This window comes from Mastacembelus armatus, chromosome 24 (genome assembly GCF_900324485.2).
Source record: "Mastacembelus armatus chromosome 24, fMasArm1.2, whole genome shotgun sequence".
Classification (NCBI taxonomy): domain Eukaryota; kingdom Metazoa; phylum Chordata; class Actinopteri; order Synbranchiformes; family Mastacembelidae; genus Mastacembelus; species Mastacembelus armatus.
Genome location: NC_046656.1, coordinates 13,864,465 through 13,890,469, shown reverse-complemented (window position 1 = coordinate 13,890,469; position 26,005 = coordinate 13,864,465). Strand labels below are relative to the sequence as shown.

The following is a 26,005-nucleotide window of genomic DNA, read 5'->3' as shown; positions in this document are numbered from 1 at the left end:
AGTGCATTTTTGTATAGAATGAGCTCTGTGTATTTGGTCCTGTGTATTAGTCATGTTCCATGTGATATGCTTTAGGTTCACTGTCAAAACTAAGTAAAATGAAGGCGACTAAGTAATACTTATGTGCCAGAACAATACTGTTTTAAGACCAGCTTGAAAAATCCCAAATCTATCCTTAAATCTCTCACGATGGGATACAAAAATCCACTGTTCACAGTAAGACTGGATGCCAGTCCTGTGGCTTTCACTCAGAAGTGTTTCACAAAATCGTTGGGACAAACAGTCCCCTTCTCTCTCTTTAATCCATTATTTACTTTCTGTCCATCATACCAGAATCGTCCGACCCACACCAGGACACAACTCTAATCCCAGAGTTTGATTTGTCCATCCCAACCGCAGGTGATGACCTTTGAGGTTTCATGCGGATGCCACAGGGCGCTGATGCACACTTTGTCATGAGCCTTGATCCTGTGGTAAAGCTTGGTAGTCTTCCAGTCCCAAATGTTCAGCTTTCCATCTGCATCTCCTGACACCACATAGCTGTTAGAAAGGAAGAAGTCCAGGGAAAAACAAGAAAGGGAGTGGGTGAGGATGGAAAGATTAGCACTGCTAAAAATTACTTCTGTCTCCACTTCACCTGCCAAAAGGTGGGAGTCTAAATTTTTTGGTATTTAGTGTAGCCAGGAGTTCCTGTGTTGCCATGGGTACTGAAAGGAAGTAATGACACCTGTTCACCAAGGTGGGTGGTGGGTGGTGGGTGGGAAGAGGAAAGAAAATTTTTCTTAATGGGTGTTTAAAAAATATGGCTAAAAATAAGGGTAAATAAGGCTAAAATTAGGGTTCTGGACTGTCCTAGTCAGGTCTCCTTGTGTATGGCATTATTAACCTTTCAAAATTCACAAGCATCAATTGGTAGTTTCAGAGCATAATTTTCCTCTGCTTGCGCTCAAAACTTTGCGCTGGCACCCAGATTCTTTCTGCTCGGAAAACCATGCTCTCAAACTACTAGTTGATGCTTGCAAATTTCACTGTACTTGTGGAGCTTATACATTAGACAACATGAAGAGGCTGTTTTCTACAGCTCTTCAACAACTAGTTATTTAAGGGAATAAGCTAAGAGGCAGAAATATATGTATCACACTGTCTTTTCTTAAACTTTTACCAGGTTTTCACCAGTAAGACAACTGACTTTAAAGAGAGAGATACTTCCTGGCCTGTATGGGGTAAGGTAGCTCTCAAAAAAGATGTGTGTACTATTAGCCATGCATGCATATTAGTCTATGGCTGCGCATTAAGTTATTCACTACATGATATATGCCGTATGTATCGTATTGCAGTATGTATTGTCTATGAGAGCATAAGCCTAAGCGTTAAGACTAAAAAAATGAATAAAAAAATAAAATAAAATATTAGGTCAAATGTTACATTTGTCTTCTTTTCATTATGAATACAAATGGACGACCATGATTTAACAATAAGTCACAGGCATAATGCATCAAGCAAAAGACACATCGATTCCAAAAACAGTGCACAGGTTCAAAGTTAACGTCTTGGTGCCAAGACGGAAAACAAAAAATAAACAAATACTACATGCATAGTTACTTTAAACGTGTGCAGAGTGTGGAATGAAGGTGTGTTCAGCTCAATGCATTATGCCTGTGATGACCATGATGTATTTATGACAGCTGAGTCATGGTTGTCAGCTCTATTCATAATGAAGAAACCACAATGTAAAATGTTTCTGAATCAGAGATACAAAAGACATTTTGTTGTGCTTTTGTAAACTATTGTGTAAATAAAACTTACTCATTTCTGCACAACCATAGACTAATATGCACACATCTATTAGTACATGCACGTTTGTATTGACTGCTACCTTACCCCATACTCCTGATCTGTTATTGACAACAATTGTAAACTATCAATGTCATGTGAGAACCTCCAATATCACAGCGACATTGCCTTTCATCAGATAATTGAGTACCAACATAAAGGTTTACCTCATGTCTGGGGAGAAGTCCACTTGGCAGGCATAACCGGCCACCATGTGGCCCTTGAAGACCTTCTTCTTGTTCAGTCTGAAACGATTTTGGGCTCCAAAGATGAGAATCTGGTTGTCCATGGACTGGCATGCTAGCCATTTACCTGGGTTGAGAAACAAGCAAGCAGCATGAAGTTAATAGCTAATTCCAAGTGATGCTTGGACATTTCGGTACTGCTGTGGTAGCATAATATTAAATGCTTATCAAATCAGTGAAAAAAAGAATTATATTCAAATATTATCATATGTAAAATAGTCAAAGTATCATGCAAACATGTCCAAACTTTAAATACTATTTTAAAGTGCCTGCTGACTTGTTAGTACAGTCTTGTTAGTTTGCTTCTACAGCCAACACTAACATCTCTGACTTTAGGGAGACATTAATATTTGTAACAATAGGTGGATGGTAATTGGTAAAAGCATGCCTGAAGAACAGTTAATACAAACAGAAATGTAGAAATTTGGACACTCTGAAAAAGGCCATGGACTCATCTTTCTGCTGTTGCATTGGAAAGGATTGAGGCAATTTAGGAGAAAAATGAAAAGAGGTTTTTCATCAGCAGCTGCCCAGTTGAGATTTACTTTACAGAGCATTTCAGCTGCTGACAAAAAAAGCAGTCTCAAAGTCACTAGACGGTGATAAGAGGCAGCAACCTCAGTGTCAAAGCATTACACGACTTGCTGCACTTAATGAACAGAAACATGGTAGAAAGTATTAATGTGGTATGTGACAGACATCTATTGTTTGTGTGTGTGTGTATATGTGTTTTTTCTACTCTTACACCCTCCCTCACAAAGCCGAAATGAAAAAGACACTCTTGTCCAGAAATGTCAAATGTAACAGGTTCAGGAGAATGAAAACAACTTGGCCAATTTGACCAGCGCACTCAGGCTCTGTCTCTTTCATTAAGATGGCAGGAGATGAGATGAGAGAGGCTGAGGACATGGAGCCAGGACAGAGAACCTGTATGCTATTTATGTGTAAGAGGTAACTGAACTGGGAACATATATTATTCAAATATAGACAGAAACAAGCTGTGTTGAGAAAAACAAGAACAATGCCACATTCATATCTATATAAGGTGTCATTGCTCACTGTCAAATGTCTGCATAATACTTAAATAAAAATACTCTGACCACACATCACTGTCTTTAATCCTGAATTGAATCCCTTCATATTAATTATCAGCCAATATCTACATATATTTCTCACATTTTCTTCCATAATGCAGCTGCACAGTAGTGCCTACAACAAACCTGTATTACATAACATGCAATGCCAATTGGAGCATATTTGTATGTACTAGCTCTGCATTAAAGGAAGAGTTTGACATTTTTAGAAATACGCTCATTTGACCTCTTGTCAATACTTAGCTGATGCTCAATGCTGCTCTATATTAGACTACAGCCAAGAGGGAGTTACTTTTGTTCAGCAGTAAGACTGGAAAGAGGGGGAAATAGTTAAGATCATCTCTTTCCAAAGGTAAATAAAAATCTGTCTACCAACACCCTTAAAGCTCAATAAATAACATGTTACCACTTGTTTTGTTTAACAAAAAAAAAAAGCACAAATACAAGTAGGAGTTGTATGGTTTGCTATGTATTGATCTATATCTTGGCAGGGTGTAGTCTCTGCCTGACGACCTTAACACTTGAGAAGCTTTTTATTAACAACCTTTGGACAGGGCCGGGCTAGCAGTGTTCCCCTGCTAACTAAACTGCCCATCTCCTGGCTGCAGCTTCATATTACAGTAATGATCTTCATATATAAGACGTAAATAAGGGTATTGGGCAAAATGTCAATACTTATTGTAATATTTAATATGTTGTCCTACAGTAGTTTGTTACAGTTCAGGTGGGTGACATGACTATCCTCATCTTTTGGTACAGTAGAGAAATTTCACTCAAGTAGAGGAAAAGCTTTTTTCACTGACTGCAGCTCCTCTCATTTCTCCCTGATGCACACTGACATTTCATTAATTGAAACTGCTGGGTGCTGTGCACTCTGCACTTCACTCCCTCACACCACTGCATTAGGACAAGTTACAGTCTTTTAACAGCGCTCAATGGGGTGTTTGGGGCAGCTGGCACACAAACAAAGGGTTGGAAATGGATCAGGCAATATCTGCCTATAAAATTGCCTGGATTTGGCCTGAACCTGATCTCAGTGAGTTCTGGATATTCCTACTAATAAATTTAATTAGCTGAATGAACCCTGCCTTTGTTTAATCTTCAGAGCAATGGCCAACACTGACAGGTGTGAATCTACTTCAATCTATCAATATATGCAGATGTTCCCCCTGAGTCCTTTGTATTGTATGTTTTTGAGTGTTTTGCCATGGTCTGCCTACTCACCATTGGGAGAGAGTGTCACCGCCGGCATTGAGTGCATACTGGGCTCGGCAATGTACTTGAAGTCCACAGGGATGTCCCTGAAAAAGGCAAAGTGCTGTGAGTACACCTGAAGATGGGTTAAACACTGGATAAGAGAATAACCTGAGCAGCCCTGCAGCAAAGAGAACTCAAAAGAAAAACATTCACAGAGCTGTGGTTTACCATCTCAGCTGCACATTATACCATCTCAAAAAGGCTTGTTACTAAAGAGAAAATGGGTGTAGTGAGAAAACAGGCGGTATCTCCATTAGAGCTACGGTATGTAAATAAGTCCATGCAGTGTGGTCTGAAAAAAAGCTTTTGATGCTGCACAGCCGACCGTATCGGCAACCAATTATTTATTTATCCTTCTTGGCTCTTTCACCCTTCCTCCCCTTCTTTTATCCTCTGCTCTGTCTCTACTTTAGGAGAGAGGAAAACTTGACAATATGACTTGAAGTGGTCTGCAAAAGATCATTTAAATTTACAGTGCAGCGCTGCTGCCAGGATGACAGCATACCAATTTTTTCTTTTTCTCCTACGAACCTCTGGGACTCACTGCAAACTAACAGAATAAGTGGAACTAATGTGTCTTTTGGCATCGAGTGAGTGCTAAAAACCAATAACTACGAACTCATCTTGCTATCTGCTTAAGAAGAGGCTATGTCTCTGTCTCATGTAATGAGTAATAAAATGCTTGACAATCTATGAATAACACATGATAGACTGTTTGCTGTGTTTCACATTGATCAAGTATGAGGAAATCGCAAAACAAACATATGAATTTTAGTGTTTGTCAACAAGGTTATCTGATGTGAGATTGATACTGCATCACTCCCTGCAGGAAAAATATCAGAACCATAAAAACACTTGAGAAGGAAATGAAACTGACATGTTTGTAACTTGGAACTAATACGGAAAAGTGAATTTCAGTAAACATAATTGACTGCATAATAAATTAACATTTTCCCCTTTGAAATTCTTTAAAATTCTGCTTTGGTTCAGTCAATACTATAGACCAAATATTTAGAGAATTGATTAAATTTGGGCTGCGGGGGCTTTTTTTTTTTTTTTTTTTTTACAGGGTCAGGATAATCACGATCTGCTTCTCAACCCATCATCCCATATGCTCCTCCAAACCGACAGTTTCATTGCTCTCTGAATGATGTCTCTATGATCAAGTGTAAACTCTCTTTCTTGGCAAACTGCACCACATTTTGTATTGATTGTAAGCCTCCTCCAATACATACACTAACTCTGCTCCCTGACGATAAAACTCTGCTACAGATTAACTCCCCAGAAAACCCATGAGTATGTGTGTGACAACAAGGACAGAATCTGAATCACATGTAGGTGTTTGCACCGTGATGTGAATGACTTGCTGCCTCAGAATGTTTTATAACCATCCAGTGTTCCCTCTGCCAGACACTGCTGCTATTCTGGCTATAGGAGACTTCTGATAAATTCAGCCTAATGCGGCTACGTGGCCGCTCCCACAAGGAGGGTAAGCTTGAAGGAAGGAGGTGAGGGTTCCTAGCCAGGTGGTATCCGTGGGAGAAAAAGGAATAGCAAAGCCACTCTTTGGCCTAACATATCCCTCGCCTGCTCGCTCCCACGCTGCACTAGAAAAGCCCATGGGAGCCCCCTCCTCCCGAACAACTTTAGAAAGTAGAGCCTTGGGATATGTTGCTTTTGGTCCATTTTGCTCTGTCCACATTTTATTCTGTCCTTAAACTTAGACTGTAAGAAAGGAAAAACAAATTTTTTTTGGGTTTGTTTTACTAGTTAATCTGTTTTCGCACTCTAATGAAGGGCTGGGAAATTCTGGAAAAAGGCTCTCCTCCTGAGATTCCACAAGGAGTTTCCTTTATCAGCTAGTTGCTTAACATTTATACATGTGTTTCTGTGATTTTAAATAAAACTTCTTCTTTTCCTTTCGGCTGCTCCCTTCAGGGGTCACCACAGCGAATCATCTGCCTCCATTTAACCCTATCCTCTGTATCCTCCTCACCCACACCAACTATCCTCATGTCCTCCTTCACTACATCCAAGAACCTCCTCTTTGGTCTTCCTCTAGGCCTCATTTAAAAAATGATGAAAATTTGTTTTAAACCTCAACTGCCAGTTATCCTAACACACCTGTCATCCTAACAATACTACACATTTCCTGGAATCATCACTGAAATGTTAGCTGCGGAGGGAAAAAGAAACTACTGTGAAACAATAGATACTCAGAGAATATAATTAGTACAGCTGGGTGAACTGTCCAAAACAAATAACTAATGAAGGAAGTGCAAAGGTTCTTCAGCAAACAGTAGAGGTCTGAATATACTTGTATTTTAAATGTTTGACCCCAGTTTGCTTATTGTGTGCTGCTGTCCAATGCAATCAGTCTTCTATTATAAACTATTAAGCACTGAGGAAATTAATTATATGCCCTCCTAGAAGGTGTAATACTGCATCAGGATTTCAGGCTGAGGAAAGTAATCTGTACTTACCACTCCCAAACTCGAAGACTCTTGTCGTCTGATGTGCTGACAAACCGACGGTTCTCATCAACAAAGGTGATGGTGTTGACGGCTCCCAGGTGACGGTCGTACTCCTGAACCACTTCACCTGTCCTGATGTCCCACTGTCAGGGAGACACAGAGAGGAGGTAAACAGATTTATAGATGACTAGTCAAAATGAAACAAAGTGGATTATTTAAATTCATTCACAAAATGAAACCAAACTACTGTCTACTACATATTCTCAGTTTTGTGGGATGCTGAATAGTAAAATAAATCCAAATGTTCTTGCTTCAACTAAAGAAACAAAGAGAAAGTCACATGATGGCCTGTGAGAGCCTCGGAGTTTTAATTGTGCCAATGTAGTAAAATGGCTTAACTGCAGTTGTGTGGTGGCAGTGATTAGCAGTTAAACTGGTCTCAGTCTTGAACACTTATTTTAGAAAACATGCACATATTAAAATGTAAAAAAAAAATAAAACCACACTAAATATGCCCCCAAGCAACAAAAATAGGATGTATCTCTGTCCAAACAGATTTTACTTCCAATTCTATTTATGTTCTTTTTTTTTTTTTCTTTAAATGTTATCCTTTTGGCTGCTCACAACAGCAGCCATCTGTTCTCTGAACCCAGAGAGAGAGGCATGATTTATTATTTACTCAGATTATTGGGCCACATATTGTAATGACTACTGTTCATCTAAATCATTAGGAGACAGAAAGTAAAATGAAAATCAAATTTTCTTATTCCTTCTTTGGTAGTCCTAAATTTTATAAACATGAATTGTAGAAAATGAAGTCCTTTCCTCAGCTAATGCCCCGTTTTGTTCTTTGAGCTTGTTACACCCACAGAAATTCATAGTTTCATCTGTAGAGATTCAAGGTTACTTCCTTCTAAAAACAGATTTCTTGTTAGTATGAACTGCTAGTTATGGATTTCCTCCAGATTATGCTCTTCCCTTTACTGCTTTTCCACCCTAATGCTGCCTGTGAGTTATCACTTGCCCTAGTCTTGTCAGCCTCTGAACGCCTCGTCATGCACACACTAGTGCTGGAAGATGAGATGGAAGTGCATTTCATGCCTCTGTGGGCACAGGATGTATACACAGAAATTCATGTGTGCATGTGCTTGGTCAGCTGGGAAATACACATGAAGTGATGGTGGAAGCTGAATTGACTTGCTGGCAATAAAGCAAATGCCAGCTTTACCTGAACAATCTTCTTATCAGACATGCCAGCCACAAAAAGGTTCTGTTTGTCCTCATCTGGGTTGAACTTGACACAGTATGGTACCTTCCTGTTGGTGAAGCGGGAGATACACTGGCCTGTGGAGGGAGGCAAATTGAAAAGTCAGACCTGCAGAATAGTCCACAGTGGCTTTTTTTAAACAAAGGTATACTCAAGTTGTTTAAAAATTAACGGAATAGTCTACAATGTTCAATGCACTGTCCCTGCAGGCAGCAACAGCACAGCTGTAACACAGAAAATTCTGTGTTTCCCTGTTCCTTTAGCTGTAGTGAGTCACAAGAATGATGCTACCAACACTGCTACAGCTGAGCTGACAAAACAGGAAATTAAAATGGCTACAACACAAAGGGGCTGTTAAGAACAGAAGAAAGGCTTTTCAAAATCATGACTGTATAACAGAAAGTGCCTTAACTGCAAGTGGGGCAAATCTAGAATAAAATGTACAAGTTAACCTCCTACACTCCTACTGCTCTGCAATGCTTTAGGAAAGAAACAACTGCTGAAATTTACAATGATGACCCAAAACATTATCACAGATAACATGCATATACTTTTTATTTATTTAGAAGCTTATTTGACAGGGACAATGGACAGACCATGACCAACCCAGTATTAACTACAGAGATAAATTTCATCTTAAAAAGATATATGTTGATTATCTCATAGCAATCTCATATCAGCACATCAACGTCTGGAATATATTAGGCAGTAATTAAACATCTGTTCTCGTAGCCAGTGTGTTGGCTGTAGGAAGGTGTGAAAACTTGAGTGACTATGACAAGCACCAAATTGTCATGGCCACACTAGTTTACATCTCTGAGTCCCAGACTGAGTCAGACCTCCAGAACAATAAGAGTAATAGAGTACCTGACATCGGAACTAACTACGAGGAACAAACTATCAACAAGTGCTTTATGGATCTACAAGGGCAAGATACTCTGAACAAACAGGATGGCTACTGTGGCACAAGTCGCTAAAACCTGTTAGAAACATTCATGCTTGTCATAATGTTTTTCTTCATTAGTCTATACTAAACCTACAACAACTGACTTCTGACAAGCCATTTCATTTATTATACTGTGACTGCGTAACTGTAAAAGTAGGATTTGTATAATGTGGCTACAAAGGGAATCCTGTTATCAACAAGTGGGGGATTTAACCCTTTTCTGCCCTCTGCTGGACAGGCACTTGAGTTGAGTAAGGTTAGAAATGAAGATGGATGAATAGAGAAGAAAGATAACAGGGAAGTGTGTGGCACCATTACTTTAACATACAATTCAAATATACACACTTAAAGGAGGTCATCTGTAATTTGGTTACAGATATTGGAGGTCTTACCCTCTTGAGAGGGTACAGTTTAATTCATTAGACCTAGCAATTTTAAAGGACAAGGAAAAAAAACTCCACAATGCTGTGCAGTTGGCTAAGAAGCCTGCCAGGGTTGCGAGTAACTAAAAATACTATTTTATACAAAGTGGAATTTTAATGTCTGTACTTTAAAAATAAAAAGCTATACATTATTATGCAAACCGGAAATCATGACATGTCTCTCTATTTGTGGACTAACGTGGCAATGGCTTCCATATAAACAGGCATATATCTGTAGGCAAATCACAGCTAGGCCTGCAACAAACAATTACTTTTATTGTCCATTAATGTGCAGGCAGTTTTCTTCACTGATTGATTGTTAATCTACAAAAATTCAGAAAATAGTAAAAGTAATGGCCATTACAACTCACTAACACTCAGTTTATTATAACTAAAGATAAAGAAAATAATACAATATTCAAACATGGGCTAGAACTAGAGAACATTCAAAATTTTTGCTTAAAAAAAAAGGATAGGGTACAGGGGCATTTCATCTAATTATAATCCAGCTCCAAATCTGCTTAATGAAGCCAAGTAAAGTACTTTTGTACGCTGATTATTTTGTGTGACAAACAAATCTAACTTAATAGCTTTCTGTAATCACAATAGGTCATTTTATTCATGACTTAAGGAGCTCTGTCTGATCGTAAACAAAATATCTTTGGATTTTAGACTGTTTATCAATAGAAAGAAATTATGTGAAGATGTCACTTTGGGTTTTAAGAAATCAGGATGGATATTTGTCACATTTTTCTCGCATTTTATTGTCCAAATGGACAACCCTAGGTCATATAGTTTGATAGTTTAATCTTACTGAGCAACTGAACTACAACAAAAGGCTGTGAGAACAATAGTGAAGAGTCTGTTGATGTCAGAGTGGAAGAGCCTACCTGTCTCAGAGTCCCAGAGTTTAAGGTAGCGGTCATAGGCAGCGCTCAGGAACTGGGTGCCACTGTTGTTGAAGCAAATGTCTCGTACTGCTTTGCTGTGGCCTGATGCACAGAGAGAAAATCCACACACATATTAGAGATACATTCATCAGCATTTCTCCTGTGTCAAGATCTGCTGGTTTGCTGTCTTGCTCAGAGACACTGAACCCATGATGACGCGTCAGAGATCTTTCACGGGTCGCTACCCTAACACTAAATGCTTGCAATGCCAAGCACTCCAAGAAGGTCAAAATTTAACTGAAAAAATATTTTTTCTAAAAATATTTCATAAAACTTCCTAATTCCCCAGTCTTGATTCCATATCTCTCCGAGCTGCTGTGTCTTAATTTTGAATTAATCTCAGGAATGTGAGGTCTGGTAAAGGAAAGTAAGGGATGTTGAGGAACGAGTTAAATTGGACCACAGGTGATGAGGGAAACGGAATCTCTAAATGAGCTTGGAGAGCAAAAGAGCAGAAAGGAAAAAAAAATGTGTTTTTTCAACTGTTTTCAACCTTTTCCTATTCTTTGCCTAATCCCAATCCATACAGTCCATTGGCTTCTCCCTCATACAGTGTTAGGCGATGAGAGGTCCTGTGGGCTCAGCGCATGAGACGCCTCCTTGTTAAAGCTGGCTTTTATCAGGTATACACGGTTTCCACGGTGATAACAGAGCCCACTGAGGCTAAGCGCTTGCCTGCTCACTTGCTCTAACCCCATTTGCTTGCAGACTAAAGGCAACACCAATGGTGCAGAAAGCCTTTAAGGTGTGTGTGTGTTTGCAAGTACCACACACAAAGCACTAAAAACAGATGCACGTCATCAAATATACCCTTAGTCCCAGACTGCTTCCACATATAATACACACAAAATGTGCATCTCATGCATTTAGTCCCTTCCTAATTAATTTAGACATACAAGATGTCTAGTGTAGACATACAAGACATACATAAGACATACAAATGCAAAGTAAAAGAAGTAAATAATATTGTAAACAAGAGTGTACGTTATAATGAAAGAAAACTAATAAAAATAAGACATAAAATAGAATATTTCCATATGTCAGAGAAGGATAAAAAATAAATAAATCAGAATCTTTTATTATACTGGCTCCTCTCTCTGTCTTGTGCCCACCCTTGCCCCTCATTCCCTTCGGCCCCTGCACTGCTGAATTATGCATATTATGTGAGAAGCTGACAAGCAGAACCATGGCTGCAAACAATCTTTATTCTGACAGTGTGCTGTCTCTGGGAGGAGTGTAAGGGTGACCTGCATGCATTAGCCTAAACCCCTAAGATGGAATGTATTCCAAAAGAAAATATCCCCACAATTTCTGTCAACAATGAGCAGAGGTGTCATTAGTGTTCTAGTAATGCTGAACTCAGTGTGTCACTGCTGTGTATTTCCCCTGAGGATATTTCATGTCAGCAAGTTTCCTAATGAGCCACATTTGTATATAAAGGTTATAAGCCAAAGGCAAATTTCACAGAATTTTGTTACTTGTACAATTTCACATAATGGTTTATCAAAATTTAAAATATCATTTTGGAGAGAGATATTTGATGAACACTGCTAACTTACCAATAAATGTCCGAATACACCTCCTCTCACCGTACACTTCCCACAGCTGTGGAGATAAATCAAAAAGAGAAAATCATAGTTTTACAACACTTTTCATGGGGTTGATTGCGGAGGTCCTCAAAGGCAGTATAGTACAAGAAAACTTTAAAAGTCATGGCCTCACTTTACAATTATAAAATAATCCAGTTTGAACCTTTACCTTGATCTTACAGTCCATAGAGCAGGAGAGAAGTAGATGACCAGAGCCTGGAAACAGTCGGATAGCACTGACACCCTGGAGAATAAGAAGAGAAACTGTTATGAATTTAACTGTCCCTCTAACATGAGTATGGTACCCACTGCTACAGCTCCTAGATCCAGTAATGTTGACATATCAGTTCTATATATTTTTACCACATTAAATGGAGTACTAAATATTTTGGGCTCACTATGATTTAACTGGAAAACAAACATTTTTAAAGAGGGCAGAGTGGGCAAAATGCATGCCATTAAACATTTATAAAGAGATTTCAAATTATGTATTATATAATGTCATTACCCCGCCCCCATTTTTTATATTTTTTTTACAAATGATGACATCTAAGGGATTTGTGTTTCTAGCTGGACCATACCAACCACCCCATTGCTACAGCTTATTTCATTGCTAACATGCTTATGTACATTTTTAGATTATAAAGACACCCCTTATTTTTGCAGTATTTTTATCTATAATCCAAAAAAGTCAAGGGCATCAATAATTAGAGTGTGGCCATGGACTACACTTTATAAAGTTACCAAACTTTTCTCTAAAATATGATAGAAAACTTTAGTGACACCGTACGGGCCATCCTCTATCTATTATCTCAGCATCAGCACTTTCACAGACATTACCTTGTTAAACCTCTTTGTATTTCAAATGAGACTTTGGAGACTTTAACTTCCTGCACAAAGCCGATAGGATCCAATTTAAAACTTGAGTGATTTCTCCCTTACTGAAGTACACTGGCAGATCTAAAGCTTGAATCAGATCTTTCTTGGAAACCTGTGTTTGCCTTCATTATTAAACTATAAAGACTGTGTTTTGAATGAGACATATAGACTACTGTATCAGGAAGAAGTGGCTCATATAGAACTGCGTTACCTCGTTATTCAAAAATAGCCAGAAAGTTTTCACTGAAAAATTCTTACAAGGTCTGCATAATAAAAATGTCTCTCTATGTACACGCCAACAACAATGTGACACTACAGCCATCTTATAATTCAGAATTATTTTAAACAATACTGCAGTACAAGAGCTTACTACTGTTAGCAAACATACAGACTTTTAGCTGAAAACTTCTAACCTGGTTCATAAAGTGACACTGATGTACACACAGATACACAAATGTTGGAGGTCCCTTCCCACTGACCTTGGTGTGACCAGACCAGACATGAATCTGTTTCTTTGGCAGGTAACATTTATCTGGAACCTCTGCAGAACGCAGGTTGACCCCAACATCCTGTGGGACGTGGAGGTAGGACCTCCCCTGGTAATCATACATATCTTTGACTGTAGAAAGAGAGAGAAAAAAAAGAATTGTGTTAAAAAAATAAATAAATCTAGCAACATTTGGGTATATGTTTTAAAGGAGCATTGACTGCCAGGCATCCTTAGCAGTTTTTCAAAAGTTTCTTGTGGGATTAGATGCTTGACAATCTATCATCAGTCACCTCACGGCAGCAGAGACAAGAGTCTTAAACACCACACAATAACGAAACAAATGGATGAGCTCTGTGCTTAAAGGTAGTGATTAATCATTTCTGAACATCAGGAGGCCACTAATCAGCTATCTTCCAGCAGAAAGGCTTATACAAGACAGAATAACTGAGTTGGACACACTCACTAAAGGAAAAGGGTTACAGTACCGTGGAGAATGGTCTTCTCTTCTGCTGGCGCGTCCTCTTCATTCCTTCCCTTCTTTTGCCTTTTGGCTGTGATCTCATCCAGCTCTTTCTGCTCTTCCTGTAAATTAAAATGAATCACAACTAGGAAATTACACACTTCTTCCTGCATACGGTTATGAAAAAACTGAGAAAACTAAAATGAGTTTACTCTCAAATGCACACCCTGGGCCAACACTTTTAAAGTTGTTTCTGAGAGATATGTGTTGTGTTTGTGAGGTAAAAAAACATGTGCACCACTGAGTGTGTAATCAACTAAAATGCAGTATGCTTTTGGATTACAAAAACTTACATATATATATATATATATATATATATATATATATATATATATACCCATATGACATCACTCAAAAAGGCTACAGTTGGTTACCCCAGGTAAGTTGATTTATGCTGTGCTGTGTAAATATCAATAATCAAAGAATTCCCATGTTAGTACTGACAGCACAAATGCACAAATGTATGTTTAGAGGCATTAAGTAATAAGTTGATTAATTATGTGAAAAAGCAACATTTGTAAGCACTCAGCAAGAAAATCGTTATATTATATGATGAACAAAGTGTTACCTCTGAAGGTTTGGCCACATCTTTCTCATCTATATACCTCGCCCATGGTCCAAGGAAATTGTCAATATCTTTTGCGTCTCCGCCTTTGACCTTTTTCCTTTTCTCTGACTTTTTGTGTCCACTCTCGAACACCGTTAACCCTGGAGGAAACATCACTAAATATTATAATCCTGAACCACAGTAAGAAACATTAAAGTAAGTCTCATTTATAGAGTTGGAAGCAAACAAGCACCTTAGAAATAAAATGAATACGATGTTATTAATGATTACCTTTATTCTTTTCAGCCTCATCTACTGCACCAATGTAGCTATTAGAGAATACCTGATGTGTGTCAATAGATGGATCTAAAGCATAACCTATTAGGAGAGAGGAAAGAGTGGTAAAAAGGTCATTAAAATTCAAACAAAGCACTTACGCAGACCACAACCAAGGCAGAGATCATGAGTTTACCATAGGTGGAGAAAGTCCTCCTTTGCTGTTCAAACATAAAGTCGTTAACATGAGCAGGTTCTGCATAGCCAGATAACATGTTCCTGGGGGCAGCCATCTGCTGGGTTTTAAATGGGTTCATTGGTCCAAACTACAAAAGGGGAAGACAACATGATTAGCAATACTAAAATGTAACATACGATGATCTTTGCATGATCATTCTATTTAAGTATCTACTAAACATGATTTGCCAACAACAGATCATAATAAACCATATAAGGCATAACATTCAAAGAAGGAGGTAAAGATGTGATATTATTTGATGAACAACAAATACTGGAATTAATGCTCTAACACGTAACATTAGAGAGGGTTTTTGATAGACAAGCAGCTAGAAGCAAAAGCATTTTGCTTTACTCCCCCTTAAAAACCTGGAAAACTCCATATTTAAGCTGTATGATCAACACACCACAGTACATTAGATATTTACCTAAATATGTGAGCAAGCTCAACAATGCCTTGACTTTTGAAGCCATTAATGCTCAATTTTTTTGTCAAAGCTGATCTTTTTGTGTTGATGGTTCATTCATGTCTGCTAGTGACATGTATTCGACTCCAGAGTGACAACCTCAAATGTCCAACAAATCCTAAAAATTCACATCTTTACTACTGTAAATGTTTGTTTATTTTGATTAGTATTTTTACTAGTGTGAGAAGTGGTCGAGTCAAGTCTAAATTCATTTATACCGCCCAATATCGCAAATCACCACTTTTTTTTCTCAAGGGTTTCTGGACCATAAAACCTTTTAACAGGAAAATAAATGTAAGAACCTTCAGGAAAAGAAACTTTGCTTACAAAGGCCAGCTCAGCCCATTTCGGCATGTAAAGTGACCGCAGTTTGTGAGACTCACCTCTGGTGCAAACATAGTGTCGTATGTCGGGTTATAAGTGACTTCTTTCAACGAAGGGTCCAAGTGTGTGCCAGTTTCAACAGCCTCCTAACATGAAGAAGTACAAATTAGCGTTCGACAAACACTGTAATCTCACACCAAACAGCCTCAATAACGTTAACGTTATGTCTCCAGATTAGTTATGATTTAGCCGCTAACTGCTAAAGCTACAACTTCGGTAACAGTTTGGTAGCTAACTGTTAACACTACACATTAAACACGTACTTGTGTCGCAGTTTTTCATTGTTGCGACATTACTATTGTTAGGTTTAAGCACACTGAGAATGGCGTTTAAATAACTGTAACTAGTGGTATAACGTTAAGCTAACCTTAGCTAACTCGGTTAGCTTACCTTAACGGCGACCTCGGGAGCAGAATTGAGAACAGCCAAAGACATTGTGTGTCCAGACTGCAGAGGCTTGAGGTGAGACGTGGCTTCTGGGTCAACGGAGTCCACTTTCTCGGCCCTGGGATTGGATTCTGACTCATTTTCGCTGTCAGAATCGCTACCGTACGAAACGAGGGAAGCTTTGGCGGCAGACATCTTGGATGTTGTGAGTTCGGCGGAAGCAAAAGGGCGGGACTTCCGTTGTGAGAAATAAAATAAAAATCGCTGTCATAGTTGTAGACTGTTGGTCTGACCTATTGACTGTATATAAAGCATGTTTCACGATTTTTCTTTTATTTTGAGTACATGGTCTGAGAAAACAAGTAATTTGAAACTTTCATATTAGTCATCACATTTATAGACAATGAAACATGGTGTATGCACAAGGTAACACAGTCTATTTGCCGGATTCATAACTTAATTAATAATTAAGAGTTTGTCCAGTGTTGGGTTCAGTGTAAACCAATACCAATCCAGAATGTGGAGGCATTGATGTAACTGTCTAGGGATGGGAACTTAGTGTATTTTAATTTAGTGTATTGTTGTGTTACCATCTGTATATATAGGCTATTGATTGTCTTCTGTTCTTACTCTATCTTGTTTTGATCTGTAATAAAGCTTTGTTTTGTATTTCTATTGCCAATTAGAAAAGTTTACTGTTAAGTATACAGTTTTATAAACGTAATTAAATAATTGAGCCTATAATATGAAAATGCTGAAAATAATCGTTGGTTGCAGCCATAAACAATCTCTTTGGTCTGTGGTAGTCAGTATTGTAGAAAAGGTAGAATTTGAACACTTGAAATGACTGAGGAGCAAAAAGCAACAACACCAGGGGCAATTTTAGACCCTTTTTATGGGTGCTCAAGCACACCTACATTTCATCTCAGCATAACTAAAAGTTAAAATGATAATTAATCATTAGGCATATTATTAACTAATGTCAGATTTCACAAACACATTGTTCCACCACACACAAACAATGTAGAAGAAGAAAAAGGTAGTGATGGATTTCATGGTGGAGATTAAATAAAGCAACTACAGTTGTTGACTGTTCTGACTGTGAACATTGGGTTGTTATTACTGTGACTTAGAAAGTGTGTTTACAGCTCCACGGTGTGAATATTGTCAAACTTTAGCTGACTTAGCTGTACACTTGCCAAGTAATGAGCTAATGGAACTGATGCTTTTTATTACTTTAGTTTAAGTGGGGATAAAATACCAAACCTGTGCAGTATTTTCAAACACTGCCATTATTATTCAGTTTTATGTTTAAATTAAGTGTAGGATTTTTTTTTTCTTTCAAAGAAAACAAACTGGTTCATGAGAGAAAGAGAGGTCAAAGTGACATTACCTGAATGAATTACCCATAACAACTCAGTATTCAATTAGAGTAATATAAATCTGTCCGGTTCAATTTATGCCTTTTGTAACATTGGATGTTAGATTTGCTATTTGGTTGAGAGCACAGAGAAGGAGAGGGGAGAACAGTGATGGAGACAAGGGCAGAGAGCAGGGTTTAGTCACCAGATAGACCACTGGGCATGAGGCCTGGTCCACAGTACATCGGCTCACTGCAGGAGATCATTCATTGTGTAACATGATTTTTATACACAACGAGGGTTGGAGTAATCAAATCCTTCAAATCGACCGGTCAGCACAACGTGACGGTCCGCGATAACAAGCCAATGACGCGAGCGCGCACGTTACGCGCGACCTTCCCACGAGCACACACAGCAGTTGCACGGGACGCTGTTCGCGCCCCAACAATAGAGTGGCTCGTACCATTGCTGCCGATAATAATGGGGTAATTTTGTCCTGAACAAAAGTCATTTCACACTCGTTCTAGCGAAAAACAAACCAACGTGACATACAGGTAAAACCGAGTCATTTTCTCTTCTTACGTATCATTTTCTTAGTTTTACGGAACTAGATATTTAACAGTTTCAGCAACATCTTTCCGGAGGGCACCTTTGGAAATAAGTGTCTGCGATCTTCTCCGCCGCCGCCTCTTCCAGCAGGAGTACATTTGATCATCGGAGGCAGTACAATCATGGATCCGACCCGGGGATTTAAATTTTTGGACACGGTGGCATGCTCTGCTGCTCAGTAAGGATGGAAAAAAAATAAGAGGGATTTTAACAAACGTATCAGGTGGGCTATTTTTTTTAATACCGTGTACTGGAGTCACATTTTTTAACTTAAAAAAATGTCACTTTAGTAACATTACCTTAACAATCGTGTGTCAAACCAACAGCAACTAACCTTAAAACCGATCACCGTGTTATAACACTGCACTTAAACCGGAGCCGCAGGACTAATAACGGGCTCGGTAATTCAACTCTGGCTGGCCATCACTGTCACATTAACTTAGTCCATAGGTGAAAGCTGAGGCAGGGTTCAGACTCCAAAGTGTCCAAAACCTTAAAAGTACCAGTAATGGGTTTTATTAACAGCGCAGGACCAGAGTTTATTAATGAGTAATAAAATGCACAGATGTGTACCGGGTCTGTTTGAAGGCTGATGAACTGCAAAGCTTCACATCTGCATGAGCTCCCGCAGCAGCGTCTCGAGACTGAAGACTATCATGTTTGTGAGAAACCGGAGAGCAAATATTTGCAAATGTCTCACAAATGCTCTAATTAGAGCTAAGGACATGCCACATATCGCGTCTTTAATTCGCACCCGGAGCAGACTTCCACTTTGACACAGTGTGAATTGCGGTTTTTGTATGTGTGTGTGTGTGTGTGTGTGTATGTGTTTTTTTTTTTTTTTTATTACGGTATTTAATTTTCCCATATGAGAAACGAGAGAGGAAAGGGGCCGGGGTCTACTCTCCAGCCAGCTTGGTTTGCAGTCATGGGGGGATGGTAGCCTGCAGCCCAGAGAAAATCATGCTTTGTGAAATTCGAAACCTTCTTTGTACTACTTCAAGTGCAGCGAGGAAAGTGGACATGAGGAACAGTGTTGTTTATAGTGTCTCCTGTGCAGCCATCACTTTTTTTTAGCTGGTGACAGCTTGAAAATATTGGTTGTCTTACACGATGCCAGGTCGTGTGGTGCTGTGTGAACTGACCATATCCTCTGCAGCATGTCCATTTAAATCTAATTATAAATACAGGCTTGGGATGCTACTCTACTGTGAAGGAAGCAGCATATTTCATTGTTTGCTTCTATAAGTGCAGTGACAGTGTAAGATCAGCCTTTAGTAGAAATATGGGTTCAGATCAGTGGTGGTGAGTGATGAATGAATTGTCTTTGCAAAGATCAGCTGCAGTCATTGATAAAAAAAAAAAGCAACTGTGGCTGCTGCTTGTGACAGTAGATTAGTGGGGCCAGTATGTGCCAGTGATGTATTACAAGTACATAATAATGCTAATGCACAAGCGATAGGGGTTAAGTGGGATGTAGGTGCATTAGCTCCATTGTGATGTATATAAGTTAAACGATATTATTTAATTGATTACTTTCTTATGAGTTTAAATAATTACTTTACCCAAGTATGTATTATTGTCTCACCAGAGGTTTTTGAAAGCAGCTCCGATGCCTTGGACAAAATAGTCAGAGGCCCCTTGCAGCTGTTAAATGTATCAGTCTGCAGCAGTGGCATCCAAAACTATCGTATGACTGAGCGAAACCTATAGGTGAGGTTTCACAGCAGCTCCGAAGTATCATACATGTTCATAAAACATTTGCTACATTGGCTGAATGTGAAGTTGGCTTTAAATAGGAATAAGCTGGTATAGATAATGGATGGATGGATGTTTTGTTAGAGGCAAGTTTTTTCCTAAGTGGTGTTACCTCCTGTGTCTTTGCTGTTTATATTTGGTATTTTTGAGCAAGCAGAACCACATAAAGATCAGGTGAAAAGTAGACAAATCTGTATAACCTCTTCTTTGAGAAGTGAATCTATATAACAGGTGTTCAGTTTTATCCGGGGAGGTGTATTCCCAGACTAGAAGAGAACATGTTGTGAACTCTTTGCTACAAGGGATGACATTCCTGCACAGTTTGCAGTTCCCATGTTTTTCTCTGTGTTTCAGAGGCCCTTGTGATAGAAGAGCCTTGGCATGCCTCCCGCAGAGGCTTTTGGACCTCTCTTATTTGTTGACATTTCTCTGATCCTCTGCCAGTCGCTGGCATTCGCATGCTTGCAAGAAGAATATCTCTTTCTCTTGTGCTCTTTTGTCTTTCTCCACAGAGGTAGAGTGGGGTGATAAGAGGACATGCAGAATAATCAAAGAATGTATAGAGAGAGAAGAGGGGGAAAAAGATGAGTAAAATGTGTGATGACTGCCTGGCATGGGGAGGAGGTGGGAAGGAGGTGGGCAAAGGATTCTGGGAAGGGCAGGGAGAAAGAAATTTTGTGTGTGTGTGTGTGCAATGTGCAACGCCCCCTTTATGTGCCGTTTAGTGGAGCCAATGACAGAGCTCCTATATCCCAGCTGTTAGGATGCTCCAGCACACAGGAGCTATTGTTCTTCCTCTTGGGCAGGCCCACAGTGTGATAATACTGCTTCTGTCCCTGGTCTGAACTGGACGGTCAGAGGGACACCAGGCTTCAGTTACCCAGCTGACTGGTGCTCCTTGTGTCTTACTGCCACTGCCTCCTTCACCCCCTTCCCTGTTTGTCCATGTCTAACCTCGCCTGTGACTTTTTGCTCTGGCAGAGTTACCGTGACTGTCTCTCTGTGCCTTTACCATGTTCTTATTTATCCTACTTTTTCAATTTGAGAAATTGTCGACATTTCTTTCTTGCATGTTTCATTACTTTTCTCCACAACTCAAGGAATAGGAGCTGTCAGCCCACCTTTATCATAGCACTGATATTTGCTAAAGCGTTTTACATTTTTATCTTACTGCAGAGTGATAGAAAAATATTTACAATATCAGTAAAATGAAATTCAAGACTTTGTAGCACCTCAAGCACTTTTAAGGATGATTTGATATATTATCTTGAACATAAATACTGCCATCTGTCCAAACAATATCAGACAGGAATGTTTCATTATCTGATCTGATGTTCACTTATTCTGACTTTTCCTGCAGAGCCTCATTATATTTAATCTTTTTCTCTCATGCCGTTCATATTTGTCATTATGGCTCTTTCAGCCTGTTTCACTCTCTCATCATCACCCAGGGGAGGAGAGGGTGTTGACAGTATCTCTGACATACACCTGTTTGCCACTGCCAATAGGACAAAAACACAGAAGTCCCATCTGAGCTCAGACTCACCCCCAATCAGCTCTACGATTGATCCTCATCATTTTTGTCGTTCCTCTCTAAAGTACCACAGCAGTTACTTTCAGTCACCTGTCACTTTGATATTTGAAAGAGCAGGTCCTTACTCGCTGTGAGGCAGCACCTCTGCTACCAGTGTTTGACCACAGCTGCTGTGTCTGAATATATGAAATACCTCTGTCACTCACTGCATCACTTTAGCTTTTGTTTTGCTTTTATAATTTTAAGCCTAGCTGTATTTGCATCATGAGTAACACAAAGGGTGCGGTCATACTGGAGCTAATCCCAGCAGACTCAGCTACTCACAGAGTGTCTGTGTGTCACAGAGCTGACACACAGAGATAGACAACTAGTCACATTCACACCTATGGCAATTTATAGTCACCAATCAACCTAATCTGCATGTGTTTTGGACACTGAGCCACACAGACAGTCAACATGCAAACTCCAGCAGACAGGCCAAGCAGTGTTTGAACCTGTGAGTGCTCACCACTGCCCCACCCTGCCACTCCTGCTTGTCACCATTAAACAATAATGTTATTTGTTGAGGCTGAGAACTTTATTGGAATTCCAGTCTAAATGTGGCTCAGACCTGATAACATACAGCTATAACAGTAAAAATATTGGCTTCAAAGACATTGTTAACACCCTACTCTACCTTTGTGTGCTTATGACTTTGTTGCAAACAGAAAGGAAATGAAGACCCATGGAGTCCTGTGACTGACCTGGATTTTTTTTTTTCAGGTTAAAGCCAAAAACTTTGAATTATGGACAAAAATATGGCGTGTTGAGGCCATTCACCTGGTGTCATGTGCATGCTTGGATGGTAAATGTAGCCTGATACCTTCCTCAGCACAATAGCCTCGGTCTGTTCCAAGAGTGAATTGGATACAGGGCTCTCCTCAATGGGCCCCAGCCCTGCCACTGGGCGTGTATCTCACTGTGTGTGTGTGTTCAATGTCTATGATTAGGCTTTTTTTTTAGTACTTTTTAGTGTATATTATAGCCAAACAATCACAGTGTAATGTAACAGCCATTTTAGGTCACCCTGTATTTCTGTTTAGCTCTATGGGTGTATTTGAATAGATTTGAATGTGCAAAGATAAGCAAAATAGTGAACACTACCATAATGTGTAGCACAACGTAGAGTATATTCTCTTTTTTTCCTCTGTCTCTCCCTCTCGTACCCCTCACTCTGCTCTCCTCTTCCCTGTCGGCCGATGCCCTAGTCATCCCGGTGATGCATGATGATTGATAGAGGCTGGAGAAATGGGACACAGGGCTCGTTTGTCCAATCTGCAGTTTGAAACCTTTCTGTCAGGACTAAGATGTCAGTGTTTAGTTACAGTCGCACTGAGTTTTCATTGGGTTCACAGGTAGAAAAGGAAAGATTAGAGATACGAATGAGGTAGAAAATAAAAGCTGCAATAGATGGTTTGAAGCATATAATGTACCACACTTTGGTTATTTCTAGCTCAAGGCTGTTGTTGCAGCTGACACCCCCACTCTTATCGTCTTCGTCATGTCTACCATAAACTGCCTGCAAAAACAAAAATTGTTATAAATATAATATCTGAAAGAGGAAAAGAGCAAGGCCACAGCTTACTGAGCGTTGCTGCAGGGAACGTTGGAAAGTTGGAAAGAAAAGAGAATGAGAGCAAAAGGGGAGTCGCCTCTTAATGTCCCAGTGTGTTTGTCCACAATTTTGCCTGCGCCTGTTCATTTACAGCTCTCAACCAAGATCCTGCTTCACTTTGGATTTGCATGAGGCTTAACCACAAGACCTGCCTGGTTTGTGCCAGATAGAAGCAGAGTAGTGACTGTGAGTGTCTCAGATGGGAAAATAAGAAGTGGAGAAAAGCCTGCCTGTCTTTTGTCTTTACTGATTAGCCGTAAATGCCAAAGTCACTTAGAACCTCAGCGAGAATACTACTCTAATTGGGCTTACTCAGCAATTATTCTATCAGTGCATATCATAGAACATAGTGCTGTGAGCTCACCAGGACAGACGGCTGCTCCAGAGCAGGGGTCAAATACAGGTTAAGAAATTCCTACTAGTAAAAAACATCTGATGAAGATAGTCCATGGAGTTGTGGTTCACTGAATGACTATTTACTGTAGTCTTCATCCACCATTCAGTGCTTTGCCAGAGGAAATGTAAAGACATGGGGGTGGTAGCTGTTTGTGCTTATCTACTGCCAGGCCTATCTAAACTGTGTTAAAATTGATATGATGATGAAATCAAAGCCAATGTCTAACGTCAAGCTCTGGGCTTGGATCTCAGACAATGGCAAGTCCCTTACATAATGCTTTTTCATTTATAAACACATGCCCACGGCTTGAGTGTGTCAAGTCTACCATTATATAATAGAGGGACAACACTGTCATCAACATTTTTCTGCACTCATATACATTAGTGATAATAAGAGACTCTAATAATTGGTTTTCTTGACTCTGACAGTGCCTATGGGCATGGTCTCCCTGTCCCTGCTCTGGAACATGCGATATACCAAGGTGTACTTGTGTGTATGCATCCCTCTGCTTTTTTTTTTGTACTAGCGCTACTGACTGGACCACAAGATGGCGGATGTGTGAATGTGATTCATTCCCTCGGAGGGTCGAGTGTAGCCATTCAGCCAACCAGCGAGCTGTGACTGTGATCCATCATCCTCTTGATATATATATATATATATATATATATACTTGCCACTGAACTGTTTTTGTGAACCGCAAAATTGCTGGTGATTGTACCAACACCAGTTAGATTAAACAACAAAAAACACAAAACTTTCAGCACCAAGGCAGAGCTCAGCAGTGTGGCTGAGAGCGTGTCACACTCACAGCGAATTGATTAGATAGTTATAGTTGAAATTTGTCATGTTTGTAAGTTAGTATTCCATTACCGTCCATTTTTAGCGGTGATACATTTAACACATTGTTGTGCTTTCCTTACTCTGCTACTGTCGACGACTTCATCACTTCAACACGTCATCTACGCGTATTCACACTTACTTGGTTTGTCAATGGCATCTTTAATACAAACAACAATGAGATGAACGTGGATCTAGAAGGTCGGCCATATTAGCTGTAGATTGAGCATGTGTAAATTTGATGCTGGACAATAGTAATTTCTTAAAACAAAGTCACCTTTTTAGTTGGATAGTAGATGTGCAATTATTTTCAGAACACCCTTGGCCTTCCCCTCCCCGCCTGCTCCAAAAAAAAAAATAAAACAAACAAAAAGGTTTATATATCAATAAAGCACTCTAAGACAGAAACTCCAACAACTGCACTGCCTGCCACTCCACTGCTTTCCAAGGGACTTTCCACAGGGTTCTGCTGGTTGTAATAGGCAGAGAAATACTGTTTTAGCAAAAAAGTTGGCTTTGAGCAGCAAGCTAAAATAAAACACCATTGTGAAGAGTCAAAAACCCCAGTGTGCATCTCTAGTGTAGAAAATCCCCACTGAAGCTTTTTTCTTTCTGTATGTTCTGTTGCATTTGTCTTTTCTTAATATTTGTTTTTTGACCTATGTGTTTTTGTTTTTGCAACTAACAGAGTATTGAAGATGCTCTGCACCAAGCTGTGTTCATATAACTTTGACCCACATAACGTTATGAACAAGACACTTTACTGTGCTTCTGTGCTGAAATTATACAAACTGCGATCTGGAAGTGAGATGATCACTTTTAAAGCTAAAAAAAAAAAAACTTTGGCCAAATTTCAATTTGAGTGATGTAGAGATATGGAAGCCCCGAGTCCCTTTGCTATTAACTGTCTTCTGCCTCTTAGGTTTTTATTCAAGGGCTCTATAATGGATTTTGAGCAGGAAGCAGACATATTTTAATATAGAGAAGGCAGAGGGAAGTTTAATCTCATTCATGTACATATAATCCCTAAAGTAAAGCCATAGTCATCAAGTTGAAAATGGGTAAAGTCACACTTTAAGGCTGATTTCTGAGTCTAGATGTCACTATACCAACATGCTCTGGCACTGTCGGCATGTAGAGGTACCACTGTCGCTTACGCAATTGTGACTGGTTGGTGATTTATGGTTTCCTACATGGATTCAGTCCTTGATCCTTACTAAATCCTCCAGAATCCACAATGAACTACACTTACCTTCACCTCTTATTTGCACAGTCCTTCTATCATTGCATAAGGAGAGAGATGCACTTCAGTGACTAACATGCAGGGTGTGGGGTGTATCTCAGATGACAGGTGTTCGTGCACCTGTTTGATAAATAGAACACACATCTCTAGGGGCAGAATCTGAAAAAGAATTTGGAATAAGGAGAAAAAGGCTCAGTAAATCTTCTAAGCTTCTAGGCATGTTAATATGACAGGTGTACATTTAAATTCAATAATATAATACTAAATTATGTATAAACAATCACAAACATCCCTACATTGGTACCATGGTGAGCCTGCATGAGTGCTGTGAATAGCAGCACATGGACT

General features: G+C 39.4%; 2 protein-coding genes across 8 annotated transcripts in view; one reads left to right on the top strand and one right to left on the bottom strand.

Annotated features, from left to right (window-relative positions):
* Positions 1-27: 27 nt before the first annotated feature.
* cdc40 (cell division cycle 40 homolog (S. cerevisiae)) lies at positions 28-16,472 on the bottom strand. The gene is made up of 15 exons (XM_026318197.2): positions 16,268-16,472; positions 15,877-15,963; positions 14,986-15,115; positions 14,805-14,891; positions 14,535-14,674; positions 13,932-14,028; positions 13,436-13,575; positions 12,247-12,321; positions 12,048-12,093; positions 10,429-10,530; positions 8,132-8,247; positions 6,913-7,046; positions 4,397-4,473; positions 2,001-2,145; positions 28-540 (listed from the first exon to the last, which is right to left on the bottom strand). The coding sequence occupies exons 1-15, from the start codon at positions 16,457-16,459 to the stop codon at positions 363-365; spliced, it is 1,746 nt and encodes a 581-aa protein (XP_026173982.1). The 5' UTR covers positions 16,460-16,472; the 3' UTR covers positions 28-362.
* Positions 16,473-18,071: 1,599 nt separating this feature from the next.
* Positions 18,072-26,005, top strand: part of wasf1 (WASP family member 1) — a 51,534-nt gene continuing 43,600 nt past the window's right edge. For 4 of the 7 annotated variants that reach the window (XM_026319527.1, XM_026319526.1, XM_026319528.1 and 1 more), the window contains exon 1: positions 18,073-18,457. The gene's annotated coding sequence lies outside the window, so the exon portion shown is untranslated. Of the gene's footprint in view, positions 18,458-26,005 lie in introns of all 7 variants that reach the window. The other 3 variants (XM_026319521.2, XM_026319520.2, XM_026319522.2) reach the window with 3 other exon arrangements.